The 27443-nt window shown below is 48.9% G+C and overlaps 2 protein-coding genes across 6 annotated transcripts in view; both read right to left on the reverse strand.

Moving 5' to 3' along the window:
- Nucleotides 1–27443, reverse strand: part of PRDX3 (peroxiredoxin 3) — a 497514-nt gene that overhangs the window by 309581 nt on the left and 160490 nt on the right. The gene's annotated exons all lie outside the window — the stretch shown is intronic.
- Nucleotides 23323–27443, reverse strand: part of RGS10 (regulator of G protein signaling 10) — a 738227-nt gene continuing 734106 nt past the window's right edge. For all 5 annotated transcript variants that reach the window (XM_050804014.1, XM_050804011.1, XM_050804013.1 and 2 more), the window contains one exon: nt 23323–23764. In XM_050804014.1, the coding sequence (XP_050659971.1) occupies nt 23618–23764 (147 nt within the window). In that variant the 3' untranslated portion in view covers nt 23323–23617. The remainder of the gene's footprint in view (nt 23765–27443) is intronic.

Raw genomic sequence — 27443 nt, forward strand, 5'->3', positions numbered from 1 at the left:
ACCATCAGGCTGGCCCTCACCTTGCCCATAAGGAGAATAAACCAGTACTACCAGTGTGCCTGCTTGGAGGTTCTTGGGTGAGTATCTTGGGCATTTCCAGAGGAAGCCACTCTCACTTCTACCCAACCCTTACTGAGGCTTTAGGCCCCTCGCCACCTGATGGCCTTAAGCCTCTGATGAAATAAAAATTTTAGTTTCTCCTTAGAAAAGTTGGGGCCCCTGAACTTGATGCCCACTCTTTCCCCAACACATGAGTCGTAAGAAGTAATACAGAACAATCCTCTGTGCCCTTCACTCAGTTCCCTGCACGGGCAACATCTCACCAAACTCTGGTGCAACATCATGTGTACCGAACCAGGATACTGACATGGACATGCAACACACAGAGCATGTCCGTCACCATGAGGGTCCCTCCTGTTGCTGTTTCATGACCACGCTCACTTTCCTCCCGCCCCCACTGCCTCCTTAACCCCTGGCGGCCACTAATCTGTTCTCCATTTCTAAAATGTTGTCATTTCAAGAATGCCCTTGAACACCATCTCTACAAAAAGCACAAAAAATTAGCCAGGCATGGTGGCACGCCTGTGGTTCCAGCTACTAGGGAGGCTGAGGTGGGAGGATCATTTGAGCCCGGGAGGTCGAGGCTACAGTGAGCATCATTGCATCACTGCACTCCAGTCTGGGCAACAGAGTTGAGACCCTGTCTCAAAAAAAAAAAAAAAAAAAAAAAGAAAAGAAAAGAAAAAAGAAAAGAAAGCTCTTGAAATGGAATCATACGATGTGTACCCTTTAAGGATGGTCTTTTTTTCACTCAGCATCTTTCTCTGGAGATTTACCAGGTTTTTGCACATGTCAATAACTCGTTCCTTTTTATTGCCGTGTAGTATTCGTGGAATGGATGGACACAACTTGTGTAACCATTAACGTGGCGAAGGACATCAGAGTTGTTCCAAATTTTTGGCTCTAACGAATAAAGCTACTGTGAGCATTTGCGTACAGAGTTTTGTGTTGTTCGGCCAAGGGAACTTCCCCTTTGTCCTCTGAAGGTCCTCTGGAGAATCAACTCACAAAAGGCAGGTTCACTGGAGAAGAGTTGTACAAATTTACTTGATCATAGTTTTATGGGACACAGGTGCCTTCAGAATAAAGACCCAACCCCCAGGAGAGTGCAGAAGCTTAGACACCGTCTTGAGGTTACGGAAAGAATGGAGGCTCGGATGCTGGCAAAGTAGGTTGTGGAAAGGGAGAGAGCAGAAACTTTGCTGAGGGCCAATAAAGGATTCCTATGGAGAATTCAATGGGCTTGAGGAACAGACAAGCATCTGGGGCAAAGTCTGTTGGGTCTGCAGAGCAGACAACGGTTTGTGACAAAAGTCTGCCCAGGTTTGTTAAAAGAGAATTCCTTCCTTGCTATATGGGTTTAGTTCGTGAAAACTCAGAGAAAGGATCAGAGGGCACTGTTTGCTTCTTTGGTAGGTCCGGACTTCAGGCAGATAAGGGAACTTCAGAGAATCCGATGCTTTGGAGAACGGTTGGGCTAGGGCAGTCAGAGAGACCTTGAAACTCCTTTTTCAGTTCAGCATGTACAACATGCCATATTTTGAAGCATCTGCTTCTGAACCCCAGCAATGTAAACATATATCTTCATTTCTTTTTCCTTCTTTCTTTCTTTCTTTTGAGACAAAGTCTTGCACTGTCATCCACGCTGGAGTGCAGGGGTGCAGTAATAGCTCACTGCAGTCTTGACTTCTGTGCTCAAGCGCTCCTCCCACCTCAGGCTCCCGAGTAGCTTGGGACCACAGATGTGTGCCACCACACCCAGCTAATATTTTTTTCTTCTTTTTTTTTTTTTTTTTTTTTTTCTGTAGAGATGGGGTTTCATCCTGTTGCCCAGGCTGGTCTCTTAACTCCTGAGCTCAATTGATCCACCTGCCTCAGCCTCCCAAAGTGCTGGGATTATAGGCATAAGCCACTGTTACCAGCCCATGTATCTTCACTTCTTTGGAATAAATGGAAAGCAACCACTGGGTTGCATGGTAGTTGTATGTTCATGTTGTAAAGAAACTGTGAACATATTTTCCAGAGTGGCTCTACCATGTCATATTCCCACCAGCAATGTAAGAGTGATCCAGTTTTTCCAAATCCTCACCAGCATTTGGTGTTGTCACTGTTTTTTATTTTAGCCACTCTGATAGGTGTGCCTCACTGTGGTTTCAATTTGCATTTCCCTAATGGCTGATGATGTTGAACATCTTTTCGCAGGCTCAGTTCCATTTGCATATCCTCCTCAATGAGATGTTTCTTCATGTCTCTTGCCCATTTTCGAACTGGATTGTTTGGCTTGTTGTTTGAGAGTTTGACAGTTTTTTACACTCTCTTATTGCTATATTTGTTGTGGTGAGTGGTTGACGCCTTTGAGCCCTGTTCTGCAGTTTTCCTTATGAGTATAATACACACCATCTGGCTTCATAAATGGCAGGGTGCCCCCCCAGAGAGGCAGCTGGGCAGGTTAACGGTGCTAGGTTACTCCAGATGAGATCCTTTGCAAGCCTGTCTTTTCCAGCCCTTGGTTCTCTTCAAACCCATGGGCATATTGCATCTCCAGCTCCCAGTTCTTCCCGCCACCTTTCCTACAGGCAGCTTCATCCTGCACACTCTGGAGATGGTCGTGATACCTTGATGATGACAAAGGGCTTGCACTTCTCCCTACGAGGCCATGGATCTAGCCCATTCCTTAAACCATCTCGAAAAGGCACCTCCAGTCCTTTTAACCTTTGATGCTGTACCGTGCCCTGTTGTTCTTTGCCACAGATTCCAGATTCCTATAGATCCTTGTCACTCATTGTGAATCAAAGCTATTCTGCAAGACACAGAATAAATGGCAGAAAGGGAGGTCACTGGAAAGCTTCATGCAGAATCATGCTCAGGGCAGGAGAGCCTGTGTGCTGCACGCTTGGCCACACCAGCCAACGGCTAAACAAGTCAGCACTGCAGGGGATGCCCCAGACAGGGTGAGCAGGAAATTGCAATCTACATAGACCCAAAGGTGCAGAGGAAAGGTCACAGGACTGGGCACCAGAGCCCCCTGCTCACTGCAGGTCTCTCTGTCAGGTGTAACATGACCTCTGCCCCTAAGCATCTGAACTGAAGAAGTAAAGAGGTCAGTCATCCTCCGCCCACTGCTGACCTCTGGGATACTTAAAGTTAAGTATTGCAGGGTTTGTAGCATCTTGGAACCTTTTTTCCTGTATCATAGAAAAAAAAAAAAAAAAAAAGTCCAGTGAACTGGTTCCACCTCTTAAGAAACTGTGGTTTCTAGAGCCTGAACTTGAGCAAAACTGGAACATCAGAAAATTATTTCCTCCTGCCCCATCTCTGATGTGATGGCAGATCCAGTCCTCAGCTCTGTTTCTACAGAGAAAGCTGGGTGAACAGGACGGGTCTTTATGGAGTTCCTTTTGACATTCTCCCCAAAAATAGATGTGATCGTCCCCTCTCCCTCCCTCTGCCTCTTTCCATCATCCTTGCCTCCTTTGGACCCATAGAAGGGGGTTCTTGTTGGACGGGGTGATCTATGAGCCAAGCGGTCTTTCAGATGAGCAACCAAGTTAGTTTGTGTACTTACTTTTTACATCTAAACCCCACATACCACAGAACCAGCACCTGCAATTTTTCCTAACACATCCTTTGAACTTGCTGCAAGTTGAACTGTAGAGGTTTCATTTCTCAGTTGTAATTCAGGCGCCTTCCTCCGCCATTTGCTTCCAAGAAGCAACCCTTTCCTCTCTTCCTACCCCGACTCCCATCAACAACTGAAAAAAGGAGAAATCAGAACTTCAGCCTCAGCAGCCTTTCTTGGCTCTGTGTGAACACTGTGGAAAGAGTACAGCCCTTGACTCCCTGGTCCTCCTCCCTGTCACGTCTGAGCTGGGAACGCCGTAAACAGCCACAGTGCTGAGGCAAGCGGAGAGGCAGACGGGTACAGCCAGACGGGACAGATGTAATTAGCAGCATCATTTCTTTGTGTGTGCAGAATGGATAGCAGAATGCCGCCACCCACATTATGCTTTGGCAAATGTACTCTCGCTCATTTTCACAAACAATTCAATGGGTCTTTTAAAAGTGCCTACAACAAGCAAAGAAAGTCACAGAAAGAAACCAGAGTGACAACTCAGCCCGAGTTCCAAAGTTACTTGAGAGTTGCTCTGGGAACAGTGAAGCCAAACCAGCTCCAAGTTCAATCTGATCCAAGTTCAGATGGACAGAGCCTGGCATCCGTGGGGCAGGCAGTGACGCCCAATTCACTGTCAGATAAAGCGAGCCCAGATGCCACCGTGTTCCTGACGTAGCTGTCACATGATGCCTCTGAGTCGTACTTTTTCCGTCTGCTTAATGGGCACATTGATACTGGTGTGTCTATTTCTAGACTTGCTGTGAGGCTGGAGGGAGGCCACTTGGAAGGGGAAGTCTTTGTGATCTAAGGAGTGGGGTCATCGTTAAGGAAGAGCCTCAGGAATTGCAGCCACAAAGACAGTGCCATTCCTAAGGTAAATCAAGGGAATAAGAAACCCCTTAACCCCACCTCCTACTGCAGCGAGCACTAACTCCTCCCTAGTGGCAGTTCCCCAGGCCTCTCTCCTCACGAAGCCCAAGGATCAATGAGGTCACCCTTCTACGCTCCAGCACCCACGTGGTTCAGTCTCGAGCAGTTGTGCAGCTGGAGAAGCACAGTCCAGTGTTTTTTCTTCTGTTTTCCCAACACTCTGAGGGAGAGCTCAATACCAAGTTCTGATAATGTATTAACTTTTTTATTTTTAGTGCTTTTTTATGTTTATTTTATTATTATTTTTTTTTTAGAAGGAGTCACTCTGTTGCCCAGGCTGGAGTGCAGTGGTACAATCTCAGCTCACTACAACCTCTGCCTCCTGGGTTCAAGCAATTCTCCTGTCTCAGCCTCCTGAGTAGCTAGGATTACAGGCGTGTGCCACCACGCCCAGCTAATTTTTGTATTTTAGTAGAGACGGGGTTTCACCACGTTGGCCAGGCTGGTTTCGAACTCCTGACCTCAAGTGATCCACCCACCTCGGCCTCCCAAAGTGCTGGGATTATAGGTGCAAGCCACTGGCTCGGCCTTTATTTTTATTTTTGAAAGACAGGCTCTCACTTTGTCACCCAGGCTGGAGTGCAGTGGTGCAATCATGGCTCACTGCAGCCTCAAACTCCCAGGCTCGGACAATCCTCCCACCTTAGCCTCCCAAGTAGCTGGGACCACAGGCATGTGCCTTCATGCCCGGCTAATTTTTTATTTTTTGTAGAGATGGGGATCTCACACTGTTGCCCAGGCTAGTCTCAAGCTCTTGGGCTCAAACAATCCTCTCACCTCAGCCTCCCAAAGTGCTGGGATTCCAGGCGTGAGACACTGCGCCTGGTTTGGGAGTTTATTAAAATCCTCATTTCTCTCCTATCCATGCCCCTCACCCTGGCAGCCACCCTGGCACCCCCTTCACTTCTCCCTTCCCTCTTCTCCCCCTTCCTGTATCATGTAGTTTTATCTGGCCTTTCTTCCATGGGCGGGGATGATGTAAGCCAGCTGGCAAAGATGGAGTTTTCAAAGGCAGCTGGTAACAGAGGGAGGCTCGCAGCCTAATACTTATTACCCCACTGCCATTGTTTCATTTGATGGTGTCCTCAAAGCTCTCCTGCGTTCAAACTTAAAACCCTGTACAAGCATCAAAACAAATCGTGCCTTTTTGAGTCTTTTTTTTTAAATCTCCTGGATCTCCCTTTCAAGCTCGTCTCCTATGTTCCCTCAGGGTGAAAATGAAGATTTGAGTTTCTTTTTTCTTTTTTGTCTTTCTTTCTTTTTTTGAGACGGAGTTTTGCTGTCATTGCCCAGGCTGGAGTGCAGAGGTGCAACATTGGCTCACTGCAACCTCCGCCTCCTGGGTTCAAGCGATTCTCCTGCCTTAGCCTCCCGAGTAGCTGAGATTACAGGCGCCTACCACCTACCACCAGCTTGGCTAATTTTTGTATTTTTGGTAGAGACGGGGTTTCACCACGTTGGCTAGTCTGGCCTCGAACTCCTGACCTCAGGTGATACACCTGCCTCGGCCTCCCAAAGTGTCGAGATTACAGGTGTGAGCCACCGCGCCCGGCCGAGTTCCTATCTTTCTTGAGAAGCATCTTCCAAAATGTAAATGCACAGCCTCTCAGAGCTGGAGGAAGCCTCAGGGTCCAGCTAGTCCAATCCCCGGTGATGTCTGAATTCCGCTTACAACATCCTGGCAGGTGACCACTCAGCCTTTGCTGGAATGCCTCTCGTGAGCAGGAACCCCCTCCCTACCCCGTGAGGCTGAGCAGACCATGTTTGATTTTTTTTCAAGAAAACCTTCCCCGAAGGGCACCTTAGCCTTCCCATCCCACAAACCCAACTCCCAGTGGTCAGTGGTGGCGTTGGGAGGTCAGAGGAGGTGGCACAGAAGTGTCCACACCGTCCCCGGTGTACAGCAGGTGCCCAAAATGTTTAAGCGGATGAACTATCTCAAGGAAAATGATTTAAACTTGATCAGCGAGTTACTTTCAAGAAGGGAGCTGGAAAGGCACGAGTATGGAGGCAACTGGGACGCATGCTGCTCACCGGGCCTGCCAATAAAAACTGGGTGCAGGGTGTGGCTCTGCCAGCACCTCCCACCCAGAGACCTGAGCAACTCACTCGGCCTGTGACCCCACCTCTTCACCTCGACAGTGGGGCTAACGTTCCCTGCTCAGTGGGCCCACAGGCCATTTTCAGTTTTAGTGGAAACAATGGATGTGTGAACTGGAAAGGACTTGATAAACATAAGAGTTACTCTTATTATTCTTCCTATTATTAAGGAATAAAGATCATAGAATGGTCCCAATGTCTCCATTTATAATCTTATTTATTTATTTATTTATTTTTGGGACAAGGTCTTGCTCTGTTGACCAGGCTGGAGTACAGTGGCGTGCTCATGGCTCGCCGCAGCCTTGACCTCCTGGGCTCAAGCAATTCTCCCGCCTCAGTCTCCCAAGTAGCTGGGACCACAGGAGCGTGCCACCACAACCAGCTAATTTTTGTAGAGATGGCGTCTTACTATACTGCCAGGACTGGTCCCAAATTCCTGGGCTCAAGCAATCCTCCTGCCTCGGCCTCCCAAAATGTTGGGATTACGGGTGTGAGCCACTGCACCTGGCCTCAATTTATAATTTTAATAATTATCCAAGAAGATATTGATTTTTCATAGAAAAAGAGCCCCAAACTCCTCCTACCTATCAAGACCTGGGGAAAATGGCCTCATTTGATGTGTGTGGGGTGGAGTAGGGAATACAAATTAGTGTTACCCCACATCCCTGAAAAACTGCAGTAACACCATTAAACTCACCCTGGCAGCAAGTCGTGCCCTGAAGATGTGTTACTTATTCCTCTCCCCTCTCAGCTGCTGGAGGAACTTGAGGGCAGGGCTGGGCTTGCTCCTCTCTGGGTCGGGCACAGCCTGGAGCTCAGTGACTGTCACATGAGATGTCCTCAGCCAGCAAGTATGGGCATTGGTGAGGGGTATTCAGTGGCCACTGAAATGAATCTCTCATTGGCGGTTGAGCCCTTCTTTTCCTGCTTTTTCCCATTGTCCTCCCTGAGAGTGGACTCTGTTGATATGCTTTGGCTCTGTGTGCCCACCCAAATGTCATCCCAAATTGCGGTCTCCACATCTCAGGGGAGGGACCTGTAATCCTCACGTGTGGAGGGAGGGAGGTGATTGGATCATGGGGGTGGTTTCCCCCATGCTGTTCTCGGCATGGTGAGTCCTCACGAGATCTGATGGTTTTGTAAGTGTTTGGCAGTTCCTCCTTCACATGCTCTTCTCTCTCCTGCCACCATGTAAGACGTGCTTGCTTCCCCTATGGCCATGATTGTACATTTCCTGAGGTCTTCCCAACCAGGTAGTACTGGGAGTCAATTAAACACCTTTCCTTCATAAATTACCCAGTTTCAGGTATTTCTTTATAGTAGTGTTAAAACGGACTAATACATCTGTCAAAGAGGATTTGTCCTAACACATATGGGGACATTGAGGATGAGACATTTTACGGCTCATTTGTGTCTGCCCTAAAACTGCAATGGCCCCTCATTCCCCAACAAGATTTATCTGGGGTGTGCTTGAGGGAAAGGTACCAGGGCCTGAGGGTGGGGGCTCCTGACCAAGAAAGGGCTTTGAGGAGTACAGAGCACTGGACTGGGAGTCCAAAGACAGTCCTCATTCCATCCTGTTAGCTAGGATGGGCATCCCCATCCCTCCTCAGCCTGCTTCCCATCTATGCCAGGAGGGCTAGCCAGGGCTGCTCCCAAAGATCTCATCCACCTCTGCGGTCATTAAACTGATGGTGAAAATCCCTGAGGTGGCCTGAGGGTTAATAACCTGTAAAGTCAGACGTACATGGGTGGAACAGAGCAGAGATGGCCACGGCACTGGGAGGGTGTGAACAGCTCCAGGCACCCAAGCCAAGTCCGGCACTGGCAGAGAGTTTGGCCTCTATTTTCTAACAGCTAAGCTGGTGGCGGGGCGGGGGGGAGGGGGCGGGGAACAAAAGCAAAAAACTTGCTGAGTTATATATTTCCTGTGGAATGAAACATTCTCAAAGATTTACTTCCTGGATCTGTACTTGCCCACCTCTAACAGAGCCACGAATAAGGTCTCCGACCACTGGAGACATGAAAATGGCGCTTAGTCAGGTGGCCCATCTTTACTCAGACTGTAGGAAGGCTGGCCTCCAGGGCCCTTTATGTTCTTTTTTTTTTTTTTTTCCGAGATAGAGTCTTGCTCTGTTGCCCAGGCCGGAGTGCAGTGGCGCAACCTTGGTTCACAGCAACCTCCGCCTCCTGGGTTCAAGTGATTCTTCTGTCTCAGCCTCCCAAGTAGCTGGGATTACAGGTGCCCACCACCACGCCTGGCTAATTTTTGTATTTTTAGTAGAGATAGGGTTTTGCCATGTTAGCCAGGCTGGTCTTGAACTCCTGACCTCAAGTGATCCACCTGCCTTGGCCTCCCAAAGTGTTAAGACTACAGGTGTGAACCACCGTGCCTGGCCCCCTTTACATTCTGAGGACCTAACTGAATGCAGCCCTAGAGCCTGGGTGTCTATCAGGGTTTCCCAAAACATTGTTGTGCATGGCTTTGAACACAGAAAACATAGTGTTCAAACCGTGCACATTCCGTAGACTGGTCTGGCCCTTGACGGGCTCCGGGGAGATGACATCTAGGCCCTCAGAATATCCAGTCTAATCAGACTGTCTTTTCACGCTGAGGCCTGGGCCATGCCAGATAGTTTATGCAGGCAGTGTGGTTTATGGTTAGAGACATGGGCCATATGGTATCAGTTTGACCTCTGGAGGAGCTACAGACTGAGTCACTAAGATCAGCCACATGGATGTTCCACACCTATGTGCATGATCCTCAATTAAAAAAAAAAAAAAAGCCGTGTGCAGTGGCTCACGCCTGTAATCCCAGCACTTTGGGAGGCTGAGGTGGGTGGATCACTTGAGGTCGAGTTTGAGAACATCATGGCCAACATGGTAAAACCCCGTCTCTACTAAAAATACAAAAATTAGCTGGGCATGGTGGCTTATGCTTGTAGTTCCAGCTACTCGGGAGGCTGAGGCACGAGAATTGTTTGAGCCCAAGAGGTGGAGGTTGCAGTGAACCAAGATCACACCACTGCACTCCAGCCTGGGTGACAGAGCGAGACTCTGTCTCAAAATAAAGAAACAATTTTTTTAAAAAAGGACATTTCACAATGTTCTATAGCTTGGGAAGTCTGAGTAGACATTAGATGATATTGGGAATTATTGTTCATTTTGTTCATTTTATTGTACAATTTTATAATTGTATATAATCACGTGGTAAACAGTGACGATATATGTATAGAGCATGGAATGATTGAATCAAGTTAATTAACACATCCATCACCTTAAATACTTACCATTTATTCCTTCTAACTGTAACCATGTATCCTTCGTCCAATGTCTCCCTATTCTCTCCACCTCCCAGCCTCTGAGGACCGCCATTCTGCTTTTTACTTCCTTGTTTGATTGTTTTAGATTCCCACTGACTCCTAATGTCCTTGTTTTAGGTGAAGCATTATGTCTGATTTTCTTTAAAATAGTTTGCCAGCAAAATATGAGCAGAGAAATGAAACATGGCAAAGTGTTCATTATTAAGTCAAGGCAATGCTTTTGTTATGGTTGTATTTTTACTTTTCGGAATATTTTGAAATTGTCCTAATAAAAAGTTTGTTAAAAGTGATGGGTTAGTGGCAACTGAGCAAAATGATTTGTCAGCACTGAATAGGTAGGAATATAAAAATATGGACAACTCCACTGAAACTCCTCCCAACTCTGCCACAGAACTGGGCATAGGCAAAATGGCACCTTGGCTGCTGAAGGTTTTGTGAAGTAACCAAGCTCCCTAACGGGAAAAATCAGAGTACAACCTCAAAAAGCTCATGCATGGAGGAGGAGGGCCTGCCTTCTTCTCACTCCACACGGCTGGACGAGGAGGCGAGGACAGGGTGTGTGGATTATCCATCTGCTGAGAACTGAGACACCGGAGCTGGGCGGCAGGATGATGGCACAGTGGGAGGCCCAGGACCCTCAATACCCCGCCCCCAGCATCACCACAGCTCCCAGCTCACGTCGAATGTTCTGCCTGGGTGGACTTCTCAAGAAGATGCTTGCTATGATCAGAATGTTTGTGTCCTCACCCCCAAATTCATGTTGAAACTAAAAGCCAAGGCAAAAGTATTAAGAGGTAGGGCCTTTGGGAGGTCATGAGGCTGGAGCCTTCGCCAGTGAAATTCGTGCCCTTATCAAAGAGGCCCCAGAGAGCTGCCTCACCCCTTCTACCATGTGAGCACACAGGGAGAAGACGTCCATCTGTGAAGGAAGCTGGTCCTTGCTAGACCCCGAACCTGCCAGCACCCTGGTCATGGACTTCCCTGCTTCCAGACTGTGAGAAATAAATGTCCACTGCTTCTAAGCCATTCAGTCTAAGGTATTCTGTTACCACAGCACAAATAGACAAACACAGTGTCCCTTAAAAACTGCCGGGCACAGTGGGTCACACCTGTAATCCCAACACTTTGGGAGGCTGAGGTGGGTGGCTCACCTGAGGTTAGGAGTTCAAGACCAGCCTGGCCAACATGGTGAAACCCCGTCTCCACTAAAAATACAAAAATTAGCCAAGGATGGTGGTATGTGCCTGTAGTCCCAGCTACTCAGGAGGCTGAGGCAGGAGAATCGCCTAAACCCGGGAGGCAGAGGTTGCACTGAGCCAAGATCACGCCATTGCACTCCAACCTGGGTGACAGAGTGAGACTCTATCTCAAAAAAACAAAAACAAACAAAAAAACACTGCACCCCAGGCTGGGTGTGGCAGCTCATGCCTCTAATCCCAGCCCATTGGGAGGCCGAGGTGGCAGATCACTTGAGGTCAGGAGTTACTTGGGAGGCTGAGGCAGGAGAATCACTTGAACTGGGAGGCGGAGGTTGCAGTGAGCCGAGATCGTGCCATTGCACTCTAGTCTGGGCGACAGAATGAGACTCGGTCTCAAAAAAAACAAAAAATAACAACAAAAATATCCTGCAGCCCAGATGCTAGAAATATTCCATAGCTGAATGCAGTGGTAGTTACCAGTGTGTAGACAAATGGAGACATCCATGGAGCTGTCCACTGAAGATTTGTGTACTTTACTGAAATTAGATATCTCTTAGTTTTTTTAAAAAAAAATTCCTTCCACCACACACAAAAAAAAAAAGAAGAAAAAAATGCATCTGTGAGCTAGGGAGGAACGAGTGAAATTGTAGCCTCTTATCTGGGAAGCTTCAGAAATAAAACATTTTGGAACGACCACCCCGAGGTAGAAGACAAGGATTTGGAGATACACTTTTAAAATGAAGTGATTGGAGGCTGGGCGTAGTGCCTCACGCCTGCAATCCCAGCACTTTGGGAGGCTGAGTTGGACGGATCACCTAAGGTCAGGAGTTTGAGACCAGCCTAGCCAACATGGTGAAACCCCATCTCTACTAAAAATACAAAAATTAGCCAGGCATTGTAGTGTGCACCTATAATCCCAGCTAATCAGGAGGCTGAGGCATGAGAACCCGGGAGGTGGAGGTCGCAGTGAGCCAAGATCATGCCACTGCACTCCAGCCTGGGTGACAGAGTAAGACTCTGACTTAAAAATAAAGATAAAATAAAGTGGTGGGAAAGAGAGAAGTTTAGTATCTCAGCCATATTAAACCTTTAAGCCTCTGTGCACATCGCCAGTCATTTCTTGATCTCTTTGTTAATACAACTTTAGTACCAGGCAGTTTGTTGCACAAAGCCCTGAAGTTCTTCAAGTAACAAACTCACATCAAAACACTGTTTCTGAGCATTAAAAAATATATATATAGCATTGATTTAAAAAATGAATGAAATGAACAAAGGTCTCCCACTAATGGCCCTCGTGGGATATTTGAGAGGGTTTGGAGCCAGCAAAGGCCAAAGTAGAGAGTGGGGCGGGGAGGGTGCGGGGGTGGTAGTCGAAAACCAATGAAAGGAGGCAGACGAAAACGTCAGTGCAAGCCCAGGAAGTACCTCAAAACCTCACCTTCCTGCCGGAAGATGAACTGCCTGAACCGTGGGGGCCAGAAAGGATGGGAGCCCCACCTTCCTGCCCAGTCCCAGTCTCTGGGGAAGCGGTCTCCCCAGGGCACCCTTCTGGGGGAGAGAAGGAGAAAAGTTGGTGGGGGGAACGGTCTGACCAGATGGGTGCCCAGGGCCTTGGAGGGTCCTCGCGTGCTGCAGGGACCCGCGAGAAGCCCGGGAGCTCCCTCCCTCCACAGCTCACCAGCTCCCCCGTGAGCTCAAGCCAGGAATTTCAGGCAGGCTCTCGGCGTCCCCAGACTTCCTTCTACTCCAAGGAGCCTGGGGAGCCCGGGACCTCCCAGAAAAGCATGTGGGCAGCTCTGCCCAGGGAAACCATGGTTCTTGTCAAGAAAAAGTCACCAAGGTCCAAGAGGCTCCTCCAAAGAGTGTCTACTGAATTCCCTTCCCCTTCCTTCGGACGCAAAATGTCTGAGAGGCAACGACCTGGCTCCAGGTTGGAAATGGAGCCATATTACACTGCTGGGGCACCCACCACCCAGATCTCCCTCTCACTTCTCTGGCTTCCGCCTGCATGTCCCCTTCTGGGCCCTAACCCTCTCCTGAGAGCCCCCCGCCCACCCCTGGTTTTGAGCCTGCAATCATTTGAATGACATTCAGGTCCAGCTGGCTGCCCATCCATCAGCGTCCCGAACGCAGGGTAACATCGTGTGCATGTGTGTGTGGGGGATTGGGGGGACAGTGAAAGAGTCCCAGGCAAGGAGCCAGGAGTCACACCCAGCCGGGGATCTGCTACCCTTCCCTGCGCACCTTAGGCAGATCACACGACCTCTCCCTGGTTTGGTGGCCTCATAATAATCACCAAGGTTTATTAAGCTGCTGTGTGCAAGGCACTGTGCTGTGCGCATTGCATGTATTATCTCATTGGATTTTATGTAGTGCCGCCCCCCACCCCTGCCCCAAATTCACATGTTGAAACCTAATCTCCAGTGTGATGATATTAAGAGGCAGGGCTGGCTGGGGCATGGTGGCTTACACCTGTAATCCCAGCACTTTGGGAGGCCAAGACGGGTGGATCACTTGAGGTCAGGAGTTCGAGACCACCCTGGCCAACATGGCAAAACCTCCTCTTTACCAAAAATACAAAAATTAGCCATGGGTGGTGGTGCATGCCTGTAATCCCAGCTACTCGGGAGGCTGAGGCAGGAGAATCGCTTGAACCCAGGAGGCAGAGGTTGCAGTGAGCGCATATCGTGCCACTGCACTCTAGTCTGGGTGACAGAGCAAGACTCCATCAAGCAAGCAAGCAAGAAAGAAGGGAGGGAGGGAGGGAGGGAGGGAGGGAGGGGAGGGAAGGAAGGAAGGAAGGAAGGAAGGAAGGAAGGAAGGAAGGAAGGAAGGAGGGAGGGAAGGAAGGGAGGGAGGAGGAGGAAGGGAGGGAAAGGAAAAGAAAGAAAGGGAAAGAAAGAAGGAGAGAGAGAAAGAGAAAGAAAAAGAAAAGAAGGAAGGAAAGGAAGGAAAGAAAGAAAGAAAGAAAGAAAGAAAGAAAAAGAAAGAAAGAAAAAGAAAGAAAGAAAGAAAGAAAGAAAGAAAGAGAGAAAGAAAGAAAGAAAGAAAGAAAGAAAAAGAAAGAAAGAAAGAAAGAAAGAAAGAAGAAAAGAGGCAGGGCCTTTCGCGGGTGATTAGGTCATGAAGGCTCTGGGTCGACACCTGAATGAATGGGAATCGGTGCCCAGAGACCCTAGGGAACTTGCTTGTCCTTTCTAGCTGAGCATGTGCCCAGTATGTGAGGACATAAAAGTCACTACTGATGAGAAACAGGCTCTCACCAAACACCTCATCTGTCAGTGTCTTTAATCTTGGGCTTCCCAGCCTCCAGAACTGTGAGCAATAAATATCTGTTGTTTATAAGTTACCCAGGTATTTTGTTACAGCAGCTGAAACAGACTAAAGCATAGGGACCAATATTATCCCATCTAATAAATGAGAAAACTTGAGCTTGAAAACATCCATGGTGGCTTATGCAAACTCACAGGGCTAATAAGTGAGGGAGGTGGGATAAAATATAGGCAGTTGAACTTCATGACACGAACATAACCACAATTGTCATGCTAACCAACAGTAAAATAATAATAATAAACAAACAATGAAGCTAGGCACAGTGGCTCATGTCTGTAATTCCAGCACTTTGAAAGGCTGAGGTGGGCGGATCACCTGAAGTCAGGAGTTTGAGACCAGCCTAGCCAACATGGTGAAACCCCGTCTCTTCTAAAACTACAGAAATTGCCTGGGCATGGTAGTGCACACCTGTAATCCCAGCTACTCGGGAGGCTGAGGCAGGAGAAATGATTGAACCCAGAAGCAGAGGTTGCAGTGAGCCAAGATCGCACCACTGCGCTCCAGTCTGGGTGGAGATAGAGCGTGACTCCGTCTCAAAAATAATGATGATGATAGTTGACAGAGGTTCTTTTAGTGCTAAGTTTCTGGGGAAACCTACACATTTAGTAAAGGTGGACCCACATTTTCATGTTTTTAAGTCATGATGAGTGACCCCGCTCCCTTAGGAAAAAAGAGAGAAATCCTCCCTCTGGGAGGGACAGGGACAGCCTCCTGGGAGTTCAGAGTCTCGCCTCTGCCTCTGCAATCAGCCAGGATCTGTAGACAAAGATATTTATGAGGCAGCCTGCGGCGCTCTATTTCTTCCCCCATTCTTATGGGGGTGAGAGGGGCAGCAGGAGACCGAAAGCCACATACTTGCAAAGTCATCCTTCCTCTGGAGACCAAGAAGCAGCAGATTCTTTTCCTGGGAAAGAAGTCTAGCAGGCAGACATCTGTTACTCTTCGCGAGCTGCATGCCATAACAGTTTAAAACACAGAGTTTAAATGCTTAAAGAAGAAGAAAACAGTTTGCCTGTGTTGCAAAGCAGCGTATAAACGGTGCTGGAATTAGCACAAGGGAAACATTTATCTTTCCTAGATAATCTCAAAACAGGACTTTTTTTTTTTTGGATTGTATATAATTATGTTTATTGGCGTGGAAAGATGCTCATGATATATTCCTAAAGGAAAAAACAAAAACAAAAAGCAAAACTGGTTGCAAACACAAACCAGGCTTTTTAAAGAAGCATTGACTCTGTCTCCCTGACTGGGGCCGGGGCTCTCTGTGTATCCCATAGAAGAAAGGCTAGAAGGGGACGAGACTGGCCGGGTAGCAGCCTTCTCCCTGGGAGAACAGAGACACAGTCACATTTTCTAGCTGGAATGACCAAAGATTTTCCTGAGCTGGATGAGCCCAGCCTGGCGTAGTGATGGATAGTGGGCTGTGGGGATCCAAAAGACCTGGGTTCCGGTCCCAGCCCCACTAACTATGGGTCGTGCTGACCTAGTGCAGGTTCAATGCTGCTGGAGCTCACTTCTCCACTGACACAGTGGAAGTCACACCTCCTGCGCACGGGGGAGGTGCTCATGAAAGGGTGGGCTTCTCTCCCTCCAATCTGTTTTTATTTTTGTTTTTGTTTTGAGCCAGAGTCTCACTCTGTCACCCAGGCTGTAGTGCAGTAGCACAATCTTGGCTCACTGCAACCTCTGCCTCCCAGGTTCAAGCAATTCTCCTGCCTCAGCCTCTCGAGTGGCTGGGATGACAGACATCCACCACCACTCCCAGCTAATTTTTATATTTTTAGTAGAGACGGGGTTTCACCATGTTGACCAGGCTGGTCTAGAATTCCTGACCTCAAGTGATCTGCCCATCTCAGCCTCCCAAAGTGCTGGGATAACAGGAATGAGCCACTGCACCTGGCCTCCAATCTGTGTTTTTGTGACAATGACATGGATCAGCCATGACGAATGGGCAACCCTGGGGTGGCAGGCTGTGAATGAGGTTAACCAAAATTTTAGATCCTGACCCATGTGGTATTAATTTGCTCACTCCAGGAATATTTCTGGAGTGCCTGCTCGTGGCTACCCTGGGCCAGGCACCAGGCTGGCTGCTGGGAGCACAGGAAAGAGAGCTGGTCCCTGTCCTTGTGGGGAGAGGCCCAAACTGCTAACAGTCAGACTTGGGTTCTGAAGGGGCTGTGCAGGAGCATGAGGGAGGAGGGGCTGCCTCGAGGGATTTGGTCCCCTCCTCAGGAGCTAACACACAGCCTGAGACCTGAAGGATGAGAAGGGGCCGGCCACACCAGGGTCGGGAGGAAGCCACTCTGTGCATTGGCCGTGGCCCAGGCAAAGGCTGCGGGAAGCAGTATCCTGTGTTGCTCCCGGTCGGCTTCAGGCCTGCGAGGCTGCGAAGGGCCAACTGCGGAGGATGGAGGGTGAGGTGGGGCTGAGCTACGTCTCCCAGGCCTTGGTTATGATCTGAATTTTTATGTTGAGAACAAGAAAAGGGCACAAAAGGGGCTTAAGCAGAGTGAGCAGTATGGCCAGGTTTGTTCTTTTAAAAGCTGGATACTAGACCAGACGCAATGGCTCACATCTATAATCCCAGCACTTTAGGAGGCCAAGGCTGGAGGATCGCTTAGGGTGAGGAGTTCAAGACCAGCCTGGGCCACATAGGGAGACCCCATTATAAAAAACAAACAAACAAACATATATATATATGTGTGTGTGTGTCTGTGTGTGTGTGTGTGTGCGCGCGCATGTGTGTGTGTATATATGTATAAAACAAATTAGCCAGGTGTGGTGGTGTGTGCCTATAGCACCAGCTACTCAGGAGGCTGAGGTGGGAGGATCCCTGGAGCCCAGGGGTTTGAGGCTGCAGTGAGCTACGATCACACCACTGCCCTCCCCGCTGGGCAACAGACTGAGACCCTGTCTCTTAAAAAAGAAAAAAAAAGGATACTAGATGAAGATGAGGAGCAGGGGTGTGGAGCGAGGTAGACAGACCAGCTAGGAGGAGGATCCTCCGGGCAAGAGATAAGGTGACCTGGTCAGGACCTGTGGCCATGGAGACCGGAGGCATGGACATGGTGAAGCTATATTTTGGAGAAGAATCTAGAGGACTTACTGATGATCAGATGTCAAACTGCAGGACAGAGGAGACTATCAGGCCACTTCCTGCTGCTCCTACCCAGTGGCCTTGTGGACATCAGGAAAAGGGCTCCTCTAGACAAGCGTGCAGCACAGGGCACTCGTGCAAGAGCCTCACCCTGAGCCCCTCACCTGCAAGTGCAAAGTTGCTCAAGCTCCTGATCCTCACTCAGAGACTTGGGCAACTTTGGACTTGCAAAGCTTGTAGTGTCTGTGGCAATCCAAGGGGAGCCCTAGGCTCTGCCCAAGGTTTAGGGACCATTTGAACACAGTGATTCTACCCCTGGCTCCGGCTGTGCATGAAATTTCTTCCCTCCTTGCCAGGGCACCAGACTTTTTACAGTACTCACTGCATTGGACGCAACTAACCTTGTGAAGAAAACAGTTTTTAAAACCCTGGAAGCTAATGGTACAAGACCATTTAGCACTTAACTAAATGCAAGTTCTAGAACGTCTGCAGCCAAAATGAAAGTAAATAATGACAGAATGTGAGTCATGAGTAGTTTGCAAAGCTTGTAAACAAAGCATCCTCCCAAATTCAGAGCCATGGCCTGAGAGTTGGGTACCCATTAATCAGCCCTTAGCTCTATCACACACAAAAGGACACGTGTCCTCATTAGCAACCCATGAGGAGAACTTAGCTAACTGACTGTCACTTTATTATCTGGACTTCACTTAAAACTGAAATAAAAAGCTTATCCCCTGAAGAACAGAGCACTCATGCTCACATTGTTTGAAAGAATCACTTCACTGCCAGTGTCAACACGAAGCTTAACATCCTGACATTTATGGGAAAGGCAAAACAATCCCACTTGTAAACTGAAGAGATGAGCCCAACCAGCCAGGCATGTCCCATCTGTCCCTCTCCCGGGGGCTGGTCACTTTCTTTCTAATGGCAGTTGTTGATGCCGACCTCATGTCCTCTCCTGGCCGGTTGCTCTCCAAGAGCAGGGTTAATGCCTCATTCTTTCACCCCTACATTCCTGTGTCTAGTATTTGGCCTGGATATAGTAGGTGCACATTAAATATCTGTTGTGTGAGTGGATGAGCATCTTTCCCAAAAGGCCAATGTTCACCCCAGCCCTGGACTTCTCAGGGGCCCTGTCCAGGCAAAGGATGGACCAAAAAGGGAGCTGGGTAGGAGACAGAAGGTTTGGCTCCTGTCACAGACTCTGCCACCCACAAGCATGTGCTCAGGTGAGTCATGTCATCCATTTTGGTGTTCCCATCTCTAAAACAGGAGGAATAGCTGTCCCCCCACTTTTTAAGGGTTTGCGATGACATGATGGGAAAGAAGCACTTGGAAAGAGGTTTCCACAAGTGTGATGTGATTCCCCTCACACCTCAGAGGGGAGTTTTGCAATTGAGAAGGCGGGGCAGTGCAGGACCAAGGTTAGAAACGGTGTGCAACTTACTCTCAGAAAGCCAGCAGGTAAGCAGAGTGGATTTGGAGGTATAATGAATGACTGCAAAGGCCACCCAGGCTGTGCTCTCTGCACATGGGAACTAGAAATCAGAGTACAAACTATGGAGCCAGTAGATAACACAGATATGGGAGTGGTCTAAGGTAAGGCAATAGGGAGTGGTGGGACCTGCAGCCAACTAGAGATTACAATCACACGCTGCCTCAGGCATTTGCAAAAAGGTTTAAAACTTACACCCCATGAAACAGCAAAATGCATCTATGGCCTGCTGGCTGGGAGTCTGAGACCCCTGCAGATGGCTGTATTAAGCATGTCATTTTTTTTTTTTTTTTTCCAGACGGAGTCTCGCTCTGTGGCCCAGGCTGGGGTGCAGTGCCATGATCTCGGCTCACTGCAACCTCTGCCTCACAGGTTCCAGTGATTCTCCTGCCTGAGGCTCCCTAGTAGCTGGGATTACAGGTGTGCGCCACCACACCAGCTAATTTTTGTATTTTTAGTAGAGACGGAGTTTCACCATGTTGGCCAGGCTGGTCTCAAACTCCTGACCTTAGGTGATCCGCCCACCCTGACCTCCCAAAGTGCTGAGATTACAGACGTGAGCTACTGTGCCGGGCCTCTAGCATGTCTTTTTATTCCAATGCTCACTTGGGGCCTTGCTGACACTGGAGAGACTGCCCCTACCAGGCAGGGCCCCCTAATTCCTAGAGATAGTAAACAGCTGAGTATGCCTTTAACGTGCAAAGCCATGAATCCAGAGATGTAACCCAGATGCCTCCTTGATCAGGCTGTCACACTGGAGGCCATTACCCATCTGCCTTAAGCACCCCAGAGTCTGGCCAGACAACTAGGGACAGTCCCTATACCCCAGAACCTGCTGAAATGACTCAAACCAGCCCATCTGAAGCCTGTTTACCCTGCTTGCCTTTTCCAGAGAAACCACAGTAAAGGCTCTTGCCCATGTTTTCCCCTTGGGCTGCCTCCTGACCCTGGTGCTTCCCCCACGTGGCCCTGCATGATTATCGCATGCCGCCTCTGCTTAGGAACTGTAACAAATTGTCTCTCCAATGGCAGTTGTCTCCTGACCTGCTGGCCTCATTAGGCCTGAACAGTAAGAAAACCTGTATTTTCATACATCTGTAAACCCCGCTGGAGCACAGCTCGCCACTGCTGCTTTATTGCCCCCTGAATCTTGGCACCTAGCACAGTCCCTGGCACATTGAAGACACGATTTCTTTTTTTTTGAGACAGAGTTTTGCTCTGTCACCCAGGCTGGAGTGCAGCTTACTGCAACCTTTGCCTCCCGATTCAGGTGATTCTCCTGCCTCTACCTCCTGAGTAGCCGGATTACTGGCATGTGCAGTCATGCGTGGCTAGTATTTGTATTTTTAGTAGAGACAGAGTTTCACCATGTTGGCCAGGCTGGTCTCAAACTCCTGACCTCAGGTGATCCACCCACCTCGGCCTCCCAAAGTGCTGGGATTACAGGTGTGAGCCGCCACACCCAGCCAAAGACACAATTTCAACCCTAATCGATGAATGGATGGGCACAGGGATGAAAGCAAAGGGCTGGGTACAAGCAGTTGTTTGGCTATGTGGATCCCCTACACTTCAGCTTCACGTTTGCAATTGCTTCAGGACACTAAATTCTGCATATGCCTCAGTGCTGCGACTGGCATAGATGTAAGCCAGACGGAGTGGCGTGAGTTCACACTAGTAGGAGTAAGCAGTGATTAAGCTCTGAGGCTCACCACCCCGCTGCCTTTCAGCTTTTCAGGCAACTCCTAAGTGGGGGCAGGGGGAAGAATATTCCTTTAATGGCTGATCTTCTGGCTAACTCTGGCTATTTGTTTTATTCAAACTCTTAGAAAGAGATGGCCATCTCAAAGGGTCTCTGCGCCCATTGGTAAAAGGGGAAAAGTCAGAGAGCGGCTTCCTAGCCCACCTTCAGTCTCTGAGACCTGCCCACGACAGGCTCTCCAAAGGCAGCCAGTCAGGTCACCCTCAAGACTCCCTACGTCTGCAGTGGTGCAGTGGGCTGTCTCTGTATCCCTGAATAACCGAACTGCATCCGGTTAATAAACTGAAAGCTGAGCTAGAGAACCTGTGTTGTTTTTAATCTTTACTCTTTAAAAATGCATCAATCTAGCCAGGCGCAGTGGCTCACACCTGTAATCCTAGCACTTTGGAAGGCTGAGGGGGCAGATCACTTGAAGTCAGGAGTTCGAGACCAGCCTGGCCAACATGGTGAAAACCCAACTCCACTAAAAATGCAAAAATTAGCTGGCCATGGTGGTGGGTGCTGTAATCCCAGCTACTTGGGAGGCTGAGGCACAAGAATCGCTTGAACCTGGGAGGCGGAGGTTGCAGTGACCTGAGATCATGCCACCGAACTCCAGCCTGGGAGACAGAGTGACACTCCATCTCAAAAATTAAAAAATAGGCCTGGTGCAGTGGTTCATGCCTGTAATCCCAGCACTTTGGGAGGCTAAGGCGGGAGGATCATGAGGTCAGTTCAAGACCAGCCTGACCAACATGGTGAAACCCCGTCTCTACTAAAAATACTAAATATACAAAAATACTATACAAAATACTATATTTACAAAGTATACAAAAATACTATACAAAATACTATATTTTTGTAAATATACAAAAATACTAAATACTAAAAATACAAAAATCAGCTGGGTGGTATGTGCCTGTAATCCCAGATACTCAGGAGGCTGAGGCAGAAGAATCGCTTTAACCCATGAGGCAGAGATTGCAGTGAGCCCAGATCGTGCCACTGCACTCCAGCCTGGGCGACAGAGCAAGACTCTGTCTCAAAAATAAATAAATAAATAAATAAATAAATAAATAATGCGCCAATCTGCTCTGCTTGACAATGAACTGAATTTCTCTGATCACAGGGCCCTTGGGTATCATTCTCAGTATCACCGTCTCCTTCCTAGGTTCTGGAAATAGGCAGAGAGAAGACAGGTGCAGAGTAGGCCTGTCTGGGAAGTACCTGAGGAGGGTGGAGAAGCCTGTGTTTGCTGTTTCTGATGAATGTCCTTGGGTTATTTAGTGCTTGGCAGTGAACGGCTCCCTGAAGGCCATCCCTTTCCCAGGCCCTGGATGGAAGGGCAGGAAACATTTGACCACAGTGTCTAGACAGCGAGGCTAGGGAATCCGGGGGGCTGCCCAAGAGCTCATGTGGGGGACAGCCATCAGTAAGGTAACTGTGACCCAGAATAGAACCAGATTAGGGCTTATAATAGGCATTATCCCAGTCTAATTATTAAGCTCAACCCCTCTTCTCTCAGAAAAGTGTCCTAGTTTGATTGATAAACTATACAGCCACCTTCAACACTAGGGAATTTTGCAAACAGGAAAGTCTGAGTTGGGAGGCTCACACGCAACAGAAGCTGGTCACTTTGTACAAACAGAAAGGGCTTAGCAAACATCCTGGAAAAGGCCTGGTGGCAGCACCCAACCCCCTACAAATAGCACGAACAATTCACCGAAGGGAACTGAGCCTGACCTTGGCCCTGGTGGGCTTTGCTCTAAAAGTGGAGTTCCCGGGCTGGCGGGGACAGCCTGGCTCAAGCATGGCCCATTCGCAGCCTCCCCATCCAAGAAGAGCAGGCTGAAAGGCAGCATTTCTTTTTCCTGGTGAAGTCTCAAGCCAGAGTTAGTAAGTTCTGTGGGAGCAGAGAGGAAAGGATTATGATATGTCCGCGATGGGTACAGGAGAAAGGAAGAGCCCCACCAACTCCATCCTTTGCACGTACCTGTGCTACAATGCCATTCAACACCACCTTGACTCGCCAGGGGGACCCTGAACAATTTCCCATTTGTGTTTCTTTTCCTTCCTGGTTGAGATCTTGTTTCTGTCAAGATGAACTATTTATCTGCATTGCATGAAATGTCACGGGTTGTGGTCAAAACCAGGACCAACCCACACACAAGAAATAATAACCCTTTGATGACACTCACACACAAGTTTCCCAAATCTTTAGAGGCTGTCAGTGATTCATTTTCTTTTTCCAGCACTGAACGTGCTCTCGAGAAATATTTAACCCAAAAGGCGACTGGCAGACAATACCCCCAGTAGCCTGGGTTTGCCGGATCAACTCATGCTTGAGTTAATTTACTAAGTGACCTGTGGACATGCATCCACTCACCAGAGAGGTAGAGCAAACACTTACAAGGTAAAAGGTAGTGATGTGTTTCACCCTGCGGCCTTACATGAGGCTTAATTAAGCTACAAAATGCTCGACGTGTCCAGTGTTGAAGGAATCTCTGTTTTGTGAACTAAAACTTCCAAGTTATTATTATTAATTTTTTATGTTAGCTTAGCCATCATGCAAAATTTACTGGTGAAGCAGTTAATAAAACACACATATCCCATGGAAGGGTTTTGTACATTTCAGTCCTTACAAATAACAAAGCAATGATAAACCCTGCACGGTCCTGAGAGGAAGTTCCTTTGCTTCTTAAAGCTGCCAGTCCTGGCTCTTTGGGGGCTCATGTGTTATAAATTCTGGAAGCTCTTTTAGCTGCAGTTTGAGCATCAGGCGAATCTTCTTCCTCTTCCTCGGTTCGCTTGTGTTTTAAAAACAAGTCAGACTTTAAGAAGCGGCTGTAGCTGTCGTACTTCATGAGATTAAAGATCTAAGGAGGAAAAGAAAAAAGAGTCTGAAGGCTGAGGCTAATCCAGGCCATAAATCATCTCATCAGATAAGTATTGGATACCTACCATGTGCCAAAGAATACTAGTACGTGCAAAGAACACACTAAGAAAGCTCAAATAAGCCATCTGCTAGACAAGGCACATTTCCTGGAGATTTTTGGTCATTATGCAATAATCTCAATGGAATATATAGACAGTCACATGAACAAATATGCCTTTATTTTCCACGGAAATATAGATTCACACGGCACTAATTCAGACCCTTGTATCAAGAAGTCCTTCAAGACTCTCCCCTTTATTTGCCTAGATAACACAAGGATGTATTTCTCCAAGAGCTTGAGGCAGCCGGATAGAAACCATTTCTGTAGAGGCAGTGGTGTTAAAAAGATCACTGATATATCATATGATGCCAGTATTGTTAAGACTCCCAGTAAGTCTGGCATCCAAGATCTCAAACAAACCTATTATTGTGCCAAGAGTCAAAATGAGGCATGCTCACTGCAGGGCAGGACAGTCAAACTATGATCTGAGCAAGGGAACAGGCCCCAAATAAAGAACGGAGCAGCCAGCTGCAGCAGGCCAACATCTGTGCCATCAGACAGGCTGGGGAGCACATCCCCAGAATGAAACAAGTCTAAGGTATGTCAGGTGAGCGAAGAAGACACCCGACAGAGCTGAAGTGCCCCAGATTAGAGGGCTGCCCCTGCCGGTACAGCAGACACTCAGAAGGCTGTTTTTCCTTTGGCTGCCACTGAACCTCTTCTGGGCCATGGTCCTTGTGACCAGCATTCATCTTCCCCCACTCCTACCCAATCCTGTGCCATCTGCCCTCCTCCCTTGTCCCAGGAAAGGGGCAAGGAAAGGAGAAGCACAAAGCCTTTTCCAGCTGTTGAGAAGTATGATCTCTTTCCCACCCCTCATCTTTCTCTCTCTCTCTCCCCCCCCCCCCACCCTCTCAGACCTTTCCACTTAACTTTCAGTATGCTCTGCAACTAAAAATCCACACAGTTCACCCTGGTACACGGAACAACCAAGTGGAAAGTTCCAGAGATGTCTAGAATGTCGCTGACTGCCAGACGGGGTTGTCAAGTGGATGGTAAAACCCTGACATATTTTAAGGCTGCCCTCTCCCAACACACATACACTATTTTATAAATGAAACATCTGAGGGGGCCGGGCACGGTGGCTCACACCTGTAATCTCAGCACTTTGGGAGGTGGAGGCAGGTGGATCACTTGAGGTCAGGAGTTCAAGACCAGCCTGGCCAACATGGTGAAACCCCCGTCTCTACTAAAAATACAAAAATTAGCCGAGCGTGGTGGCACATGCCTGTAACCCCAGCTACTTGGGAGGCTGAGGCAGAAGAATCACTTGAACCTGGGAGGCAGAGGCTGCAGTGAGCTGAGATCACACCACTGCACTCCAGCCTGGGCAACACAGCGAGACTCTGTCTCAAAAAAATAAATAAATAAAATAAAATAAACAATAAATAAACATCTGAGGGACTCCAAGGACTCAGAACATCTGCTTGGCAGATAGGAGGTGCTTCAGGAGGGAACTGGAACCCTCAAATTTTACACCTTCATCTTCCCAAGATGGCTTCAACCACAGCAGAACCGCCTGAGTCACTGTACTATAAACAGAGTCCACAACCCAGAGAAAGACCTGGGACTTCAGGTTTTCTTTAAACTGTTAAACTTGCGCCTGCCCATCCCCTGGTGCCCTTCTAGTCTTGCCCGAGTCCTCCAGCTGCTCAGCAAGGCCCTGCCTCCTTAAGGCCCTGTCCCATGCCACGCTAGAGCAGTCGTCTATCTTGTAGCCATCCTGGAATTCCAGGTGTGACTGTAATTTTCTGAGGTTTACAGGAAAAAAAAAAAAAATTTAATCCCAGAAAAGACAAAAATCATAGCCGGGGGTGAGGTGGGGGATGAGAAACACCATTACTCCTTCAGGGTGTCCCACCAAGGTGCTAAGCAAGCGCCCCCATCTGCCTTATTCAGCCCTTCCGAGCACAAGAGCCCCCAAGGGAAACTTTTCGAGGCTTACCTAGTTCAAAGTTTGCAATGAACGCTCAAATGTGACTAATGAAACCAGTGGCACCAGGGTCCCGGCTGGCACCCGGCCTCAGTCCTGTGCCCACTCCCACCCCAGGTCCACGCAGACGGGACCCGCCACTCTGAGCAGGATGCGGTGCGACCCAGGCGTCTCGTGTGAAGTCTTTGCGCGTGGGAGAGGAACATCCTGTTTGCCTGTAGTGGCTCTGAGGCTCAGACTTCAAAGTAGAGAAGAAAAAAGGCTGGCGTTGGGGGCACCCAGGGCAGAGGAGGAGGGGGAGGGGAGGAGGCTGCTTCAGCTGGGAGGAAGCTCAGGGACTGCCCTGGGCTGGCAGGACTCGACCCTGAGATCCGGAGGCTGCCAGCAAGCTTGAGGGGAGGGGGCTGCAAACTATTTATTAAGAGCATAAGGGCCACTCCCTACTGGCGCAGGTGTGAAATGCCCTACAAGTACAGAAGTCCCTCAGGCAGAGGTTTCCTCCTCTGAGAGCTCTCGCCCATCTCCCACGCTGCTGCAGTGACTGGGAGGCAGCTGTGACCGCTGGACCCAGACAGGCTGGAGAAAGAGAGGATGTCACCCCCAAAGCCTTCATGTGCCTGGGCTGTGGGAAGCCTGATTGCTCTACATGGGGTGTGCAGGCAGACTTCTGACTGCCACCGGCCAAGGACCCCCTGGGCCTGGCTCAGGAGCACGCAGTAACAGGGTGCTCCTGGGACGGGGCTCAGCAAAGGTGACTTAGAGGATGGAGAATGCAACTAAGGCCGGGCGCGGTGGCTCATGCCTGAAACCCCAGTGCTCTGGGAGGCTGAGGCGGGGGATAGCTAAATCCTGTCTCTACTAAAACTATAAAAATTAGCAGGGCTTGGTGGCACCCACCTGCAGTCCCAGCTACCAGAGCCTCATCTGTCATAGGGAAAAGAGCTGTAACTGGGGTCCAGTAAATGTTTACCACTGACTGAACAGAAACCGTTCGCTGCGCGGCAGCAGAGGCTGGGGAACTGAACCCGGCTAGCACCCGGCCGCTGTGCCCTCCAGCCCCGCGCTGGGCAGCGTGTGGGCATTCTTTCCTTCAGTCCTCCCTCCAGCGCTCTGAAGACCCTGATTTGACAGAGGAGGAAACGAGGGGCTTAGGGGTTCCTCACAGTTCCGGAGGCTAGAAGTCCGAGGTCAAGATGCCGTCAGGGTTGGTTTCTCCCGAGGCCGCTCTCCTTGGCTTGCAGACCACACCTTCTCCCTGCGTCTTCACGGGGTCTCCCCAGTGCATGTGTATCCTTCCCTCCTCTTCTTACAAGGACACCAGTCAGACTGGATTAGGGCCCACCTCAATGTCCTCGTTTAATGTTAATTACCCCTTTAAAGGTCTATCTCCGAATAAAGTCACATTCTGGGGATTAGGACTTCAACATATGAATTAGGGAGGGGAGCACAGGTCAGCTCATAACAATGAGCAAAAGAGACGGGCGGGAGGCCAGCCCGGGCAGGCTCTGGAGCCCCTACTCCCGACCATGAGGCCATCTGCCACTCGCATGGCAGGACAATAAAAACGAGGGCTGCAAAGAGAGCAACATGGAAAACTGCCCGTGAATGTTAAATGACTGATGCTAA

Source organism: Macaca thibetana, chromosome 9, assembly GCF_024542745.1.
Source record: "Macaca thibetana thibetana isolate TM-01 chromosome 9, ASM2454274v1, whole genome shotgun sequence".
In the NCBI taxonomy this organism is placed as follows: Eukaryota; Metazoa; Chordata; class Mammalia; order Primates; family Cercopithecidae; genus Macaca; species Macaca thibetana.